The sequence below is a fragment of the Chenopodium album genome, chromosome 19 (assembly GCF_948465745.1).
Source record: "Chenopodium album chromosome 19, dcCheAlbu1.1, whole genome shotgun sequence".
In the NCBI taxonomy this organism is placed as follows: Eukaryota; Viridiplantae; Streptophyta; class Magnoliopsida; order Caryophyllales; family Amaranthaceae; genus Chenopodium; species Chenopodium album.
Window position 1 is genome coordinate 6,871,902 of NC_137852.1, and position 14,949 is coordinate 6,886,850.

General features: G+C 33.4%; 2 protein-coding genes across 2 annotated transcripts; both read right to left on the reverse strand.

The window, feature by feature from the left end:
- Positions 1 to 4,415: 4,415 nt before the first annotated feature.
- Positions 4,416 to 6,437, reverse strand: LOC145595595 (BURP domain protein RD22-like). Its single transcript, XM_081652012.1, has 4 exons — positions 6,163 to 6,437; positions 5,909 to 6,041; positions 5,126 to 5,491; positions 4,416 to 5,074 (listed from the first exon to the last, which is right to left on the reverse strand). The coding sequence occupies exons 1-4, from the start codon at positions 6,199 to 6,201 to the stop codon at positions 4,416 to 4,418; spliced, it is 1,197 nt and encodes a 398-aa protein (XP_081508138.1). The 5' UTR covers positions 6,202 to 6,437.
- Positions 6,438 to 6,970: 533 nt separating this feature from the next.
- LOC145595594 (BURP domain protein RD22-like) lies at positions 6,971 to 9,879 on the reverse strand. Its single transcript, XM_081652011.1, has 3 exons — positions 9,729 to 9,879; positions 9,324 to 9,432; positions 6,971 to 8,274 (listed from the first exon to the last, which is right to left on the reverse strand). The coding sequence occupies exons 1-3, from the start codon at positions 9,765 to 9,767 to the stop codon at positions 7,208 to 7,210; spliced, it is 1,215 nt and encodes a 404-aa protein (XP_081508137.1). The 5' UTR covers positions 9,768 to 9,879; the 3' UTR covers positions 6,971 to 7,207.
- Positions 9,880 to 14,949: the final 5,070 nt, after the last annotated feature.

The following is a 14,949-nucleotide window of genomic DNA, read 5'->3' on the forward strand; positions in this document are numbered from 1 at the left end:
TTTCGATTAGATAACTACTATGGAGACAAACACTAGGGGGAAATGGGAATCGATACCAACCAAACCAATGAATCAAAACAATAGGCAAGCACGAACACAAATTGGGTGATAGAGAGGGCACTCAACATTGTCTTCTTTCGAAGCCACCACACTAAGCATTCTTAAACCAAACTCAACTAGCAAGATAGGCCAACCAAGTCTTAACAATAGGAAGTAGACTACTAACTCGGGTTCGTCTTTCGATCGATTCGAGATAGTACTAAGGCACAAATAATTGGGATTTCTCACCTAATTATCGCAACTAAGACTACTACATCATCCAAACAAGGAACCGTAATCAAGATAGAAATTCGGTTTAATCATACAAGAAAAGGTTCACTTCTCTCGAAACTACAACACTAAGCATTCCTAAACTAAACTCGACTAACAAGATAGGCCAACCAAGTTTTAACGATGGGAAGTAGACTACTAACTCGGGTTTGTCTTTCGATCGGTTCGAGATAGTACTAAGGCACAAATAATTGGGATTTCTCTCCTAATTACCGCAACTAAGACTACTACATCATCCAAACGAGGTACCGTAATCAAGAGGAATTTAGCATAATCATACAAGAAATGGCTCACATCTAGACCTCATCTTTCAATGCAAGCATAGAAGTGAATACATGAGCAATAAGTGGCCATCCAATTACACATGCAATTAACCAATTCTTTAACAATCAATCATCAACCCAAAATGAACATGCAAACACAAACATCAATTAACCCATGGCTTGGTTGGGTCTCCAACCAACCCCTAGTTAAGAAACTACTCACTAAACATGGTGAAGAACATTCTAACAACAATATCTAAATTCAAAATTAATCTAACAAATTGAAGAGAGTAGTAAGAACAAAGTAGATTGAACATGCAACAACAATTAACCAAGATTAAGAGAGAAATCTACAATTCAAGGAATTAAAAACAGAAAATAAAGAGTAAGGGATAGAGGAAAGAGATTACTAATGAAGCTTCAAGGTTGAGAAAATGTTGAAAGGAAGAATACAAACTTCAATTAATCTACTTCAATGATAGAGTTTGAGAGAAACTAAGCTAATTAATAAGAGTTTAGAGAGTTAAGGGCCTAAGAAGACTAAAGGGAAGAAGGTGATCTTCTCCAAGGAAGAAGATGCAGAAAACTGAAGCCAAGGGTCGTATTTATACACCCCGAAATAACATTGTAAAATCCGCCCAAAAAGTCGGGTCTGCATGTAGGAGCGCCCGCTCCTACATAGAGGAGCGCCCGCTCCTCAGGCTGGAGCGCCCTCTCCTGTCTCTTGCGCGCCCTCTCCTCCTGCAGCGATTTGAGGCAGTTTGTGGAAGATCAGGGAGGAGCGCCCGCTCCTAAGGGGTTGCACGCCCTCTCCTCTTGTGCTTTGCTTCCAATATAGTTCTTCATGTTCATGCTATATGACCAATTTCTCCTTGCATCTACAAACACGAACACACACATAAAAAGGAATGGGGAAGCCAAAAGTTGTAATCATACACAAAAAGGAGTCGGAAAGGGGGGGTAAAGAGGGGAAAATGACAACAAAATTGTGCTAAAAATACCATGATAAGTGGACAAATAAAACACTTATCACCTATATATTAATGAATCATTACCTTTTCTACAATCACAGAATCATCGATTACTTGATTTATTGCTTTAGTCCTTGGCCTCCTAAAAGGCCTCTTCTCTGAATTTGAATCTGAGGAAAGCATGTCATTTGATTTGTCATTACCAGTATTTGCTTTTGATTTTGCCTTTGGAGTTTTCAATTTGATGTCAGGGCTTTTCGCCTTCTCTTTTGCTTTTGTGTCCTTCACTGTTTCCTCCTTCTCAATAAGGTCCTTAAGTGTTTCAAGACCCGGCGGAAATTGAGGCTCATTAAAACGGATATTACGAATGCTGAATGAATCAATATCGAAGCAATTAACTTGTTCTTCGTTTTCAAAGTCAGTGTTTTCCACCACATCTAGAGTGTTGTCCGCATCTTGAGTGTTGTCCACATCTAGCTTCCTCTTAGTGGTTGAGACACGTGTACTAACAATCAACTCACCATTTGGGCTTAGGAAAGGAGACTTAAAGCGATTTACGAGTTGTTGATTTTGATTGGTCGTACCAATTGATTCTGGAACCTTGGACGTACTATTGGCTAAACTTTTTATACTAGCAACTTCGGTGAGTAGTGCAGCCAATGACGCCTCCATGTTTGACACTTTGCTGTGAATGTCTTTTATCATATCCTTATCTTTCTACAAGGAAAAGCAAGTAAATTACAAGTCTTTATCGAGAACATAAACCCTAGATTATTTATGCTATTAATTTGTTTTTGAATAATTTCAATACATAAACCCTACATATATGATTGAATCAAATAAAAATTAAACAATTTAATAATTAAATTACAGTACAAATACATATAAACAAATATGATTTAAGTACACTTACATCTGCTTTCTTTTTAACCATGGTGTTCAAACACAATATTCGGCAGCCGCAAAATTTGCAAAGAGTTTTCCGTGTACAACGATGGAGATGTGCAGCGTAAAAATATTCTGAAAATAGTAGAATATAATCTTTTCGAATTTGAAAATTATACTATTCTTAAAATCTTTTATACATTCATAATAAGATAAGAAATTAGGAAACTATCCTTTTTATCATTGTTGATTGAACAATTTTAAAATAATATTTCTTATGTTAAAATATATCCTAAAAGATATTGAGGCTATTGAATTTAATTTTTTTTTAAATTTTTATTTTGACAGGAGATTGAATTCAAATTTTAAACAAGTATTGGTTACGTTATTTTGTAATGGTCGCACATTAAATAGTAATGTCCAACTTAACGTAAGGGCATAACAATTTATTATTAAAGATGTCCGTAAAAGGTGATGTCCTATTTGTAAGTAGGTGAATACCTAAAACACAAACACGATTTGTTATTCGATTTTGAAATTTTTTGGATCAAACAGCGTTTCGAAGAAAAGATATCGCGTTTCTTAACTGGGTTTCTAGAATAACTCAGATTACCGAAATAAATCAACATTTTTTTGATCGAATACATAAATTCGATGTTTTTTGCATCCGATGATTTATATTGTACAATTCTTTCATAATAACGCCGCTATGAATCGGGATTTTAAATCTGATTTCGTTTTCTCCATCCACGCGCGAATGCTGGTTTTCTCAATCGGTTTCTTCATCGATGGACGACTGTAACTCTTAATTTCGTTGAGAAATTCATCGATTTGTTGCACAAAATTGTAGGACGTTGAAGAATGTCGATGAACATTGATGAACAACGAAGAACACGAAGAACTTTGATGAACTTTTTTTTAGTTTTTGTTATTTTAATTTAATCTGTTTTTTTAATTTAATTAAAAACTGAATTTATTAAATAAATTTCGAAAATTATAAATTGATTTTCGGAAATAAAGTAATTAAATTTTGGTTAATCAAAAAAGAATTAAAAAAGATTTTGGAAAATAAAAAAAAGAATTAAAAAAGGAAATTGCTTAATTTAAGGTTTGACCATGCTTAAAAAAAAAGATAAAATCAGCCAATGAGATTTAATTATAGTGGTAGTCCATTTGAAATGGACCACTGTAGAAACATCCAATTAAAATTGACAACCACACGATCACACATCATATTAGTGTAATATGATTGTCTTTTATCATCTGGCCTATCCCCTCCCAAATCACGATCACACATCATAAAGTAGTTTTCTTTCTTAATAATTATGACTTAGACTTTTTTCTTTTATTTTTTTATCATTAAAAAAATAAAACTACTGTGATACCAAATGGTCCCTAAGAAGGTTGATTTTTAAATTTTTCTTTGGGTGTTTGTACATTTCCATGGTTCAACCTATCACATTTGCCCGTCATGTTTTATTTTAGCTCTTCAAAACAAAGTTGTTTAGATCAAGATGTGCTTATTCTATGATAGTTGAGCGATAAACTGATTTAATTACATTAATTGAACAGTATCACCGAAGGCCTGTTCTCTTCAGATTATTTTCAGTTCAGTTCATTTTTAATAAGATCAGTTCGGTTCAGTTTTTAATAACCTTCTCTCATAAAATATTCAGTTACTTCAGCTGAGGCCCTAAGTAGGCATCTTGATCTAAACAACTTTATTGTAAAGAGCTAAAATAAATAATAAACTATGATGAACAAATTGTCACAAATAAACCAAGATATGTGATCAGCAGCTTTATCTAAATCATGTGTATGACGGACATGCATGACGAGTTTTTTGTCGCCTTGATTTTGTATCACATTTAAAAAGGTAATGATAGGACAAATTAGTGTACTAAGCAATCAATTTATAAATTGATTTCTTAGTACACTAATTTGTCCTAATAACATCAATTTTAGTCTAATTTGATATCCATACAATGTGATCCTCAGGCAAGAAATGGCAAATAGGACAACTTCCAGGCTTCACATTAAGAACTTGGAATGCCAAATGTTGTGGGTTCCAAGCACTTGTATCTTTATGACAAATAGCCATTGCCTTAGCCTTTGATCCATCCTTGCTAATTAGGGACACCTTATACGCGGATGTGCCCTTAGTCTTGTGGCAATAGAACACCGCGTAAGCATACCTTTGCTTGTGGCACACCGCGGCCTCATTATCTCTAGCCACCATTTTCATTGCTGCAATTGTATAGTTTTTGACCTTGTTGTCAATAATTTTGGCCTCGGTTGACATTGCCTTAACATTTTTCCCTAGAGTGTTTTTCGCGTAATCAACTAAGGACTCTAGGGAAGTGGCACAATATTTTTGCTCCCCTTGGATGCCCTTGTGCTTGCACCCTTCAATTGTTTCCTCGATAACCTTGGCTTCTTCTGTGTTTGGTTCGACTGTAAACTCACGAAGGATATCCAATATCTTGTTTGTAGAGAAAGGAAGTGTTTTCGCCTTTTCTCTTGGTAAGAAAGTTGCATCATTTGTTCGTTGTTTGAAGTGTAATTTCATCGAGTGTCCAAACTTCATGTCTTTCTCTAGGAAAAACAATGAACGTCCTGGTTCTTCTTGAAATTGTTCATCTGAATTATTGCTGGAATAATCGTTACTACTAGAACTATTACTACTAGAATGCGAATGTGCATATCTATAATCAAATGGATTAAAGCCAGGATGTACTCTAACGTAAACAGGCTTCTTTTCGGGGCCTGCATTGACCGTTACTCCTCCCATATCTACTTTCACATCGGCTTTTCCTCTTCCAGGCTTCCCTGTGTGGACTCCAACTCCGTTCATCGGCCCCACATCAACGTCCGTGTGACCACCCCCATTCTTTCTTGTGTGTACCCCAACTCCAGTCATTGGGTCAACGTTCACATCTGCGTCACCTCCTTCGTGTTCGTGGTGTCTATGATGATGTCTAATGTGCCTTAAGGCCCTACCATTGGTGTGGAGGTGAACACCGCCTTTTTCTTCATTTAAGTCTTCTCCTATTAACACAAAATATATAAGTTCCAATAAGTTCATATTGACAAATAAAGCTACAATCATTAATTTATCAATAAGAAATTAGTTATCAAATCTTATATTAGTATTCTAGAATTTATAATTTTATTACTAGTTTACAAGGTTTTCGGATCTTGATATTGCAAGAGGTTGGACAAGTGGAACCAAGGTTAGGTTTATAACATGTATTTTAAATGGTACCATTTGAACCAAGGATTGTTTAAAATACACTAGTATATTTCAACCAATTGGTTAATCGAGCGTGTATATATATATATATATATATATATATATATATATATATATATATATATATATATATATATATATATATATATATATCAATTAATTGGTTAGTTGAACGTATGTATATCAATTAGTATCATTATTACAACGTGTTAATATTGAAAAACAAATACCTGGCTCAGACAATGAAAGCTTAACAGCTTTTGGCATTTCAGTATTTGGCAACATTTTCTTCCAATAAATTTCAGATGGTAGAGATGCTTGGCATAATACTACACCAATCTGTGGAAAATTAAATAAAGGCTTAGCAAGAAAGTAAATAAAAAAAAATACAAAAAAAAAAACACCTTATTAATAAATGGATTATTATATATTTATATAGCAATTTGTTTAATGAACTTACAGAAAAGAGGGTGAGGATTGGTAGAATATGCAAATCCATGAATATAAAACTTAACCTTAAAAAACAGAGAATATAAAGTGGAATTTTGTATTATAACAAGAAAAGTAAATTGGTAAGAATTTCTTTTTGTAGTCTATTATAATCGATTTTAGTTAAAGCTTGATTCTATATTTCTTTGTGACTTCTTTTAATTTTTCATTTTTAATTTTTTAATTTTTGAATTTTTTTTTTGTTTTGTTTTTCTTTTTTTTTTTTTTTTAAATGGAAGAGAGAGTGAAGGTGGATTGAAGTAGCTAAGATTTGATGATATAATAACAGAACTTAGTATTTATAAAGTTTTTGAAGCGAAGATGTTCAAAGTACCTCTACCATTTGTTTATTATTGGAAAGTGTTAAGAATGAATGCATGGTTAAGGAAATGCGAAAAATGTATTATTCTATAAATAATTAATTATATATTGGAGGATAACTTTATATGGTAAGAATTTATATTTAGAAAGGAACCAAAGGAAATCATTTCTTTACGGAAGGGAAACTCATAAAATATTAATAGGGGAAATGGCATAAATATTGGCAAGCATTTTTCTAGATTTCTACTTGCTTGTTTAAAAGAAAAAACAATATTGTTGACTTGTTGTTACATAGCTAACTAAATATAAACGCTTTCACACAAAAAAAAAGAAGATATATTTGCTATAAAATGCTATGCGAAGTCTATAGTTCAGAAATTTATGACGACAAAATCATATGTAATTTGTATCGTTTGAAGTTTTATAATGATATTCAATTCTAAAATCTACATATATCATTCAAGCAACAAAATGAAATTTATAAAAGTTTAGGAGGTAATTAATATTAATACAGTATTCTATGTTCATATAACAAATGCATCTTAATTATTCAATATAAAACTAAGTATGCATGTAATGATGCATGTAATGTAGTACACAGACAACACATACAACAACCAACTGTAGCCAATTTAAAATACACAAAGTATAACTATTCAAGCCTCCATTTGAAAATAAACTAATTTGTCATAAGTCTAGTTGTTGGGAACCCATACAATGTGATCCTCTGGCAAGAAGTGGCAAATAGGAACACTTCCTGGCTTCACATTAAGAGCTTGGAAAGCCAAGTGTTTCGGGTTCCAAGCACTCGTATCCTTATGGCACACAGCCATTGCCTTAGCCTTAGATCCATCCGCGCCCATCAAGGACACCGTATATGCAGATGTATCCTTAGTCTTGTGGCAATAGAACACGGCATAGGCATACTTTTGCTTGTGGCACACTGCGGCCTCATTGTCATTGGCCACCTTTTTCACCGCGGTAATAGTATACTTTTGGACCTTGTCATCAATAGTTTTGGACTCAGTAGACATGGCCTTAACATTCTTCCCTAGAGAGTTTTTCGCGTAATCCACCAAAGATTCCAAAGAAGTTGCACAATACTTTTGTTCACCTTGGATGCCTTTCTCCTCACACCCTTTAATTGTCTCTTGGATAACCTTAGCTTCATCTGAGTTAGGCTGAACCGAGAACTCCTTTAGAATCGCCGAGGTTTCACTAGAAGAAAAAGGCAACGATTTCGCCTCTTCCCTTGGCAAGAAGGTGGCTGCATTAGTACTCCTTGTGAAATGCACATTCATTGATTGTCCAACTTTCATGTCTTTCTCTAAGAAAAATAAAGCTTTAGTTGGATCATCATGAAGTTGGGCCTCAGAAGCTGCATAATTGTAGTTAAACGGGTTTGGGCCTGGATGTACTCCAACATAAACGGGCTTCTTTTTCGGGCCTGCTCTAACAGTTACTCCTCCTTTGCCAACTCCAACATTTGCCCCTTTTCCGGGCTTTCCAGCGTGGACCCCAACTCCACCTTTTGGGCCGACATGGACATCAGTGTGCCCTCCATTGGGCTTATCTGTGTGGACCCCAACACCACTTTTTGGGCCAACATTTACATTTGTGTGACCATTGGGCTTTCCTGTGTTTACATTGACTCCTTTATGAGGCCCAACATTCACTGCGGTTCCTCCTTGTTTGGATCTTGTGTTGACGTGGACCCCACCTTTCCCTACATTTACTGATGTGCTTTCCTCTTCCATCCATTCTACAATTCAAATAAAAAAATCATAATAAATACATTTATAATTTAGAAGTAACTTTTATTATTAGGAATCTAAAACTGGGTGATATGAACAGTATAGTCAAAATTGTACTTTGACAAGTGTATAAGTCAAAATGATAAATTATTACATGATGTACAATAATTACATAATTTCCTTTGACATAAGACAATTTTAGATCAGTTGAACCAATATGGCGAAAGTGAGAGCATACACTATTTAGGGCCTGTTCTCGTATGTTGAAATTCATCAGCTCAGTTCAGTTCAGTCCAACTCCTAATTTCCTTCTCTTATAAAGTATTCATTTCAGTTCAGTTCAGTACAGTTTAGTTCAGTTCAGTTAATGAGAACAAGCCCTTAGTGTGGCCGGGATCTCAAAACAAGTAGTCCAAGATATAGCACAATTTAATAGTAGTGTTGATTGAATAATTTGATACTTCTTGTTAAGTGTTCGAATTTGGCCTTTATATTTGTCAACAAGAACTTTGATCGATGATTTATTTAATCGTCAATAATAGTCATATTATTAACAAATTAAAATTTATAAACTATGTATAGAAACGATTTAATAAGTACCCACATAACTATATGTACCGTACTAATTATTTGTAATATATTACGGAGTATTAATTTGTCATGTGATTTGGCTTATAATGACATCTTACCTTCCTACATACAAATATAGGAATTAGTCTAGCTTTACCTGTTAGTGTAGTTCTAGTTCTATTAATCGGACGTGTCATACTCTACCATATATCGTGATTAATTTGAAAATATTGTAACTTAAGTTTTTACCATATTACTAGCTTGTCTAGCTAGTTCTGTCTCTTTCCTCTTTAAATAACTCATTAATTCCATCCACTTCTTTAATCCAAATTTATTATGATAAATAATTAGAAGTAACATAGTACTTATAGTTAAGTAATATAGGTAGTATACCCGGATACATAATAGACATTTTATCACTCAAGAAATGCAAATACGTGGTATAAAAAAATTACTAGGTTTAATGATGAGACCAGCAAACCCATACCAGGCTTAGGCAATGAATTCTTGACAGCCTTTGGCATCTCAGTATTTGGCAGCATTTTCTTCCAATAAATTTCAGGTGGTAGAGCTGCCTCACTAACCATCAAAGCAATCTGAAAATAAAAGAAAAACGAAAGTATGAAATATTAAATATTAATTTAATAGCCTAAAAAATTAAGGTTGTGCGAGTAAATGAACTTTAAGAAGTTCTATTTAAAATATTCCAAGATTAGAATAACTCCAGATCATAATAATCTCAACTATGATAGATTTTCAATAAAGTTCGACCAAAATATTAATATACTATTGCGAAAGTAGGTGCTAACAAAACTAATTTAAAGTGCTTAAAATAGAATAAGACTCCGTAAAAGGAAGGTGAAAAGCACGTAGCTTAGTGTGATGAACTTACAGAAAAGATGGCGAGGATTGATAATTGACGAAACTCCATTTTAATATTACAAAAATAGTTTCAAAGAGAGATATTAAGTTGTATTGTTTTGTATTGTACGTATTATAGATGAAGAAAATACAAGTGAAGGGATCTTGTATTTATAACATGAAATATAGTTATAGTAAGAAATTTATTATGGTAAGTAGTATCTGAATTTTCTACAAGTGACACATCAACCAAACATTAAATGTAATCTCAACTAAATCAGTTTGCTAGTAATGAATATGATGGAGCAAAAAACAGATGGGAGCTAGGAAGTTTGTATTTTTTGAAAATAGTTCGTCACATTTAAATGATTTGTGGGTTGATGATTTAATTTTGTGAATGTAAGGCGGCTTATTTCATTTTCTTTGGACTTTATAAGATGGATTTGAAGTTTTAACAACCAACCACTAAAGATTTATTAACAAGAGGACACTACTAGGATTGTAGGAGGTTGGGGTGTTACAAGTTTGTATGTTATTCTTGAGGGAATTGGTGTGTTTAGACTTGTTGTGGTTTCTTTCTTTGTTTGTATTGATTAGAGGTGGCAAGCTAGGATACATGAGATCTAGTACGAATATGACTTGATGAGTATGAACACAAAATTATTACGATAATTTCAAAATTACGGACACGTGTATGATGATGAAAATGTAAAATACAGTTACACAAGCTATAATAACATAGTAGTATAATTATATATCACTATAGATTTTGTGTGTGTGTGTGTCTGACACAGATTTAACTTCTCTCAATCTGCGTCGGTGTATGTCAGGCATCAATTTGGTACGTGTACAACAATTGGATATTTTGGATGTTAAATAAGTGCTTTCTATATGGAAAATACTTCGTATGTTGTTTGGTGTCCACAATCTTCATATCATGTTTGATCGATTTGGGTTATATTTAGGTGATGAGATATGCGAAACATATTAGGGTTTAATGAGATGAGGATCATATTATTCTATCATAAAATACTTAAAAATCGTGTTTATAAGGTTAATTGGAATTAATCTGCTACGAGGTTAGTATCATGCACAGTAGGTACAACAACCACGAGATTGAAGCCTTCTTTTTTACAGTCTTTAAATGCTACGGAATATATAAGTCTAGTATGAGTGTTTGACTAATAGATAGACAAGATAGTCGGTTGAACAAAAAGGCTAGAGTTGCCCTCTTTAATTTCACGGCACCGTGTATTTCCTTTTATGTAAAATGAATTAGGGGTGAGCAAAAATTCCGGGTACCCGGAATTGGAACCGGAACTGGTTAGGAACCGGCGGGTCCGGAACCGAGATTGGACCCGGTGGTTCCAATTCCGGGTAATAAATTAAGGACCCGGTTATAACCAATTCCAATTCCAATTCTCAACTTTTTGGACCCGGAACCGGTTGGGTACCCGGTTACCCAATATATAGTAAACTAAATAAATTTTAAATACTACCTCCGTTAATTATTATGTGCAACTTTGAGGTATTATTTGTGAGATATAAAATATTCGAAAGTTGCATATAATAATTAACGGAGGTAGTAATAAAAATATGTTAAATGTATCTAATTTGTACAATAAAAAAAGTATTATTAATACCTAACATGAATACAAATAGCTTAATGCATATATAAATATAAGTATTAAACACTAATAATGATACTAACTAAAATAAGAATTATAATTTGTATTATATTTTAACATTTACATACATAAGTGGGTACTCGGAACCGGAATCGGTACCCGGTGGTTCCAATTCCAATTCCTAAAATTTAGGACCCAGTTAAACCAATTCCAATTCCGGTTCCGAATTTTAGGACCCGGTTCCAACCAATTCCAAGTCCGGGTACTAAAATTTTGACCGGGTACCCGGTTTGCTCACCCCTAAAATGAATGCATAACTAAGGAACGAATAAACCGACATCATTTATAATCAGTTGCGAAATAGTTGGATAATCTTATAATTTTCTTAGAGTATATTATTCTATGGTTAATTTGTAAATTACCACCCAAAAAGGGGAACTGTTTTGAAATTACCACCCGTTAAAAATTTTATTTTAAATTACCACCCATAAAATTAAAAAAGTTTTCAGATTACCACCTTTTTTGGAATTCCGGTGGAATCTGCGTTTGAAGGCCCTACCCAACGGCTAATAATGGCTACATTGCCTCTTCTGACCGTTTTCCTCCCCGGTTTTTTTTTTAAAGTCTCCAACTTCTATTCACAATTTTTGCCCTAATTTCAGCCAAAATTTCTCAAATTTCAGCAGTAATTGTGTGAAGAATTTATCCAGTGAAGTTCAGACTCTCAATTTGCATCTAAGGTATGAATCCACTGCTTCATAATTTTGGGTTTTTTGCTAACTTAGGAAATTAGGGTTCTTGGGGAAATTAAATTGGGGTTTTTTTTGCAATTAGGCTACCTGTCTGAAATTAATTAGGCGTTTTTGTTAGATTTCTGCTAATTCAACTTGATGGTGTCCAATTTTGTTGAATAATTGTAGATTTCTGCTGATTGGGGGTATTTAAATTGGGGGTTTTTCGCCAATTTCTGCTGAATTTTCGCAATTTATCAGCATCAACAGTACATGTAAGTACAATAATCAATTCAATTTGCAGAAAAAGGATAAGTTAGGGTTTTTAGGGGTTGTTGGAAATTAGACAGAAAATTAATGGAAGGAAGAAGGAAAAAGTGATGAGGGAAGGATTTGATGAGGGACGCTTCAAAAGGTTAGATCGAGGGGTAAGAAGAAAAAAAAGAAGGGAAGTTAATATGGTGGGGCTCTCAAACGGAGATTCCATCGTAATTCCAAAAAGGTGGTAATCTGAAAACTTTTTTTATTTAATGGGTGGTAATTTAAAATAAAATTTTTAATGGGTGGTAATTTCAAAACAGGTCCCCTCTTTGGGTGGTAATTTACAAATTATCCTTATTCTAGAGAAGTATTGACGCATAGGACTTATGTGCCAATGAAACAAATAGAATGGCATTTAAGTGAATAATGGGAATGTGAGAAAAAACAGTGGTGGAAAATTTGATGACAAAAAGTACCACTACATGCATAATGAAACATTAAATATAACACTGTACCATTAAGAGAGAGAAAAATGCCCCACAATTGTCCTCCTATGTTCATGTGAAACACTCGTATTATTCTACCACTTAATAATACGAAGTGTTATTGCGTGCATATAAATCTATTAGTACTTGGTAATTAAGTGGACCATTATCATTTGGTTTGCTCCTACCTTTTACCAATCTATTAATTGAAGGAGTACTCTTTATTGCATTAACCAATTGAGAAGACACAAATTTTAACAAACAACTACTTGATTCATTTATTGTGCTGTGCTACAATGTCAACAAAGATACATAGTCTTAGGAATACATTCCTCTAATTTTCTTGCACGTAATTATCTAGCTTAGCTTTAGGGAGAAAAGATTAATATATATAATGAGTTCATGACTACTCTTACAATGTGATCTACATTAATTGGTCTTCTTTCGTTTTAACAAATAATAAAACAGATACGATAATCAAACACTCAATTCAATAAGCTTAAAAAAAAAACTTTAGAGAATAGATATACTATCCCATAGTAGTAGCACATTGTGGCTCTCCTAAGCTAATATTGTTCAATAATTAACATAGAACAAGACAAGCTTAGAAATGTAATAAAGTACATAACTATACATCCATTCCGTATAATGTTCGGCAACTAAATTTAAAATCATACGACATGTATAATAGTGGTTTTGATGTTAGTATTACCTCCAAGGGTAATGCGTTGAGAGTCTTAAGACCTACTCGTAATATTTATGATGGTAAAAAAAATGTCTAAATTTATTTGTTATATTGTTTATTGAAAATTTATGAGAATAACATGAGATTCATAACCCTCAATTTATCTTAGGTTTGACAATGAGGAATATTATTACTTTCAAAAACCGTTATTTGAAAGAAGGCTCCCCAACTGTTTTTTGGGGGTTGTACGTAGCATTCCAACATCATTATTGGTATCTCCGATCCCATTCAATAGGACAATAGGGAGACTACGTGCACCAATCTTAAGAGTACGGCATCGAGTCACAAGGCAATGTGACTATGTTTGGTTTTTGCAAAAAAAAAAAAAAAAAAACAAATGGAACTATCATTTTAGGACTTAAAATTAGTCATAAGAGACTATCAATAATGGACGGAGGGAGTACTAGATAATAATTGATATACTTTGAACAAATTTTTAATACATATACTGTATAAATTAAGAATAAGACAATCGATATAAATGAATGAACCAATATTACAAAAAATGTAAATTTATTGAATCATAAAATAGTAGCTTAAATATATTGAACGAAATGACAATGTCCAAAATATTATTCCAAACTCTAGGTTATTAGAATGTAGGATTCAACGTAATTATTGGTGCATGCAACCAACAATGCAAGTTAATTGTAAATAGTGAGCAGAGGTATATAATACAATTATATACCCCATTTATTGTATTTGAATCTATTCAGCTTTAACTAATAGTTTTCTAGATGTTTGGGCAGCCGACGGGCTAGTTGAATCTTGACATGTGCATTTTCCCGAGGATAAATTGCTCGAAGAATTTGAAGAAGAATTTGAAGAAGAACTGTGTGATGAATGGCTTGATGATCTCGATTCGTGACTAGAGAAATGAGTTGCACTAGAAGAATGCTTTGATCTTTGAGTTAAAGATTTACCAGAGGCTTGGGTTGCTCCCGAATAGTGTCCCGTGGCTTGGTTGGAAGACTTTGAAGTTGATCCTTTTGTCGAAGATTGGTTTAATCCTTTTGTCGAAGATTTTTCTGAACCTTGGTTATAGGTTTGTCCGGTTGATTCATTTGCTCCTTTCTTTGAAGATTTTGTTGATGAATCTTCTGAGGATGTGCCTCCTTTATTACTTGATCCTTGTTCAGCAGTGTTCGAAGATTCGTTACTATTGTTGCCTGAAGTTTTTCCAGAAGATTCACTAGCTTTATTCCCTGGTGTATAAAATTGGTTATATTTCGTATTATAATTAGTTTCCAAATTAATGACTAATAGTATATGATAAAGATATAATAGATTGAAGATTAACCTGTCTTTGTTGTAGAAGATTGATCAGTTGACTCTTTGCCTGAGGAATTTTTTGATGACTGCTTAGCTCCAGATTTAGTATTTTGGTTTGATCCTTTACCAA

Excerpts from the sequence above, each read along its gene's own strand:
- LOC145595595 (XM_081652012.1), bottom strand. The coding sequence starts at position 6,201 with ATGGATTTGCATATTCTACCAATCCTCACCCTCTTTTCT. Across the intron at positions 5,492-5,908 it reads TTGTTTTTCAATATTAACAC|ACTTAAATGAAGAAAAAGGC; the intron begins GTTGTAATAATG and ends TAATAGGAGAAG. Across the intron at positions 5,075-5,125 it reads TTCGCATTCTAGTAGTAATA|AAGAACCAGGACGTTCATTG; the intron begins GTTCTAGTAGTA and ends AACAATTTCAAG.
- LOC145595594 (XM_081652011.1), bottom strand. The coding sequence starts at position 9,767 with ATGGAGTTTCGTCAATTATCAATCCTCGCCATCTTTTCT. Across the intron at positions 9,433-9,728 it reads CAATCCTCGCCATCTTTTCT|ATTGCTTTGATGGTTAGTGA; the intron begins GTAAGTTCATCA and ends TTTTATTTTCAG. Across the intron at positions 8,275-9,323 it reads GAATTCATTGCCTAAGCCTG|AATGGATGGAAGAGGAAAGC; the intron begins GTATGGGTTTGC and ends TTTGAATTGTAG.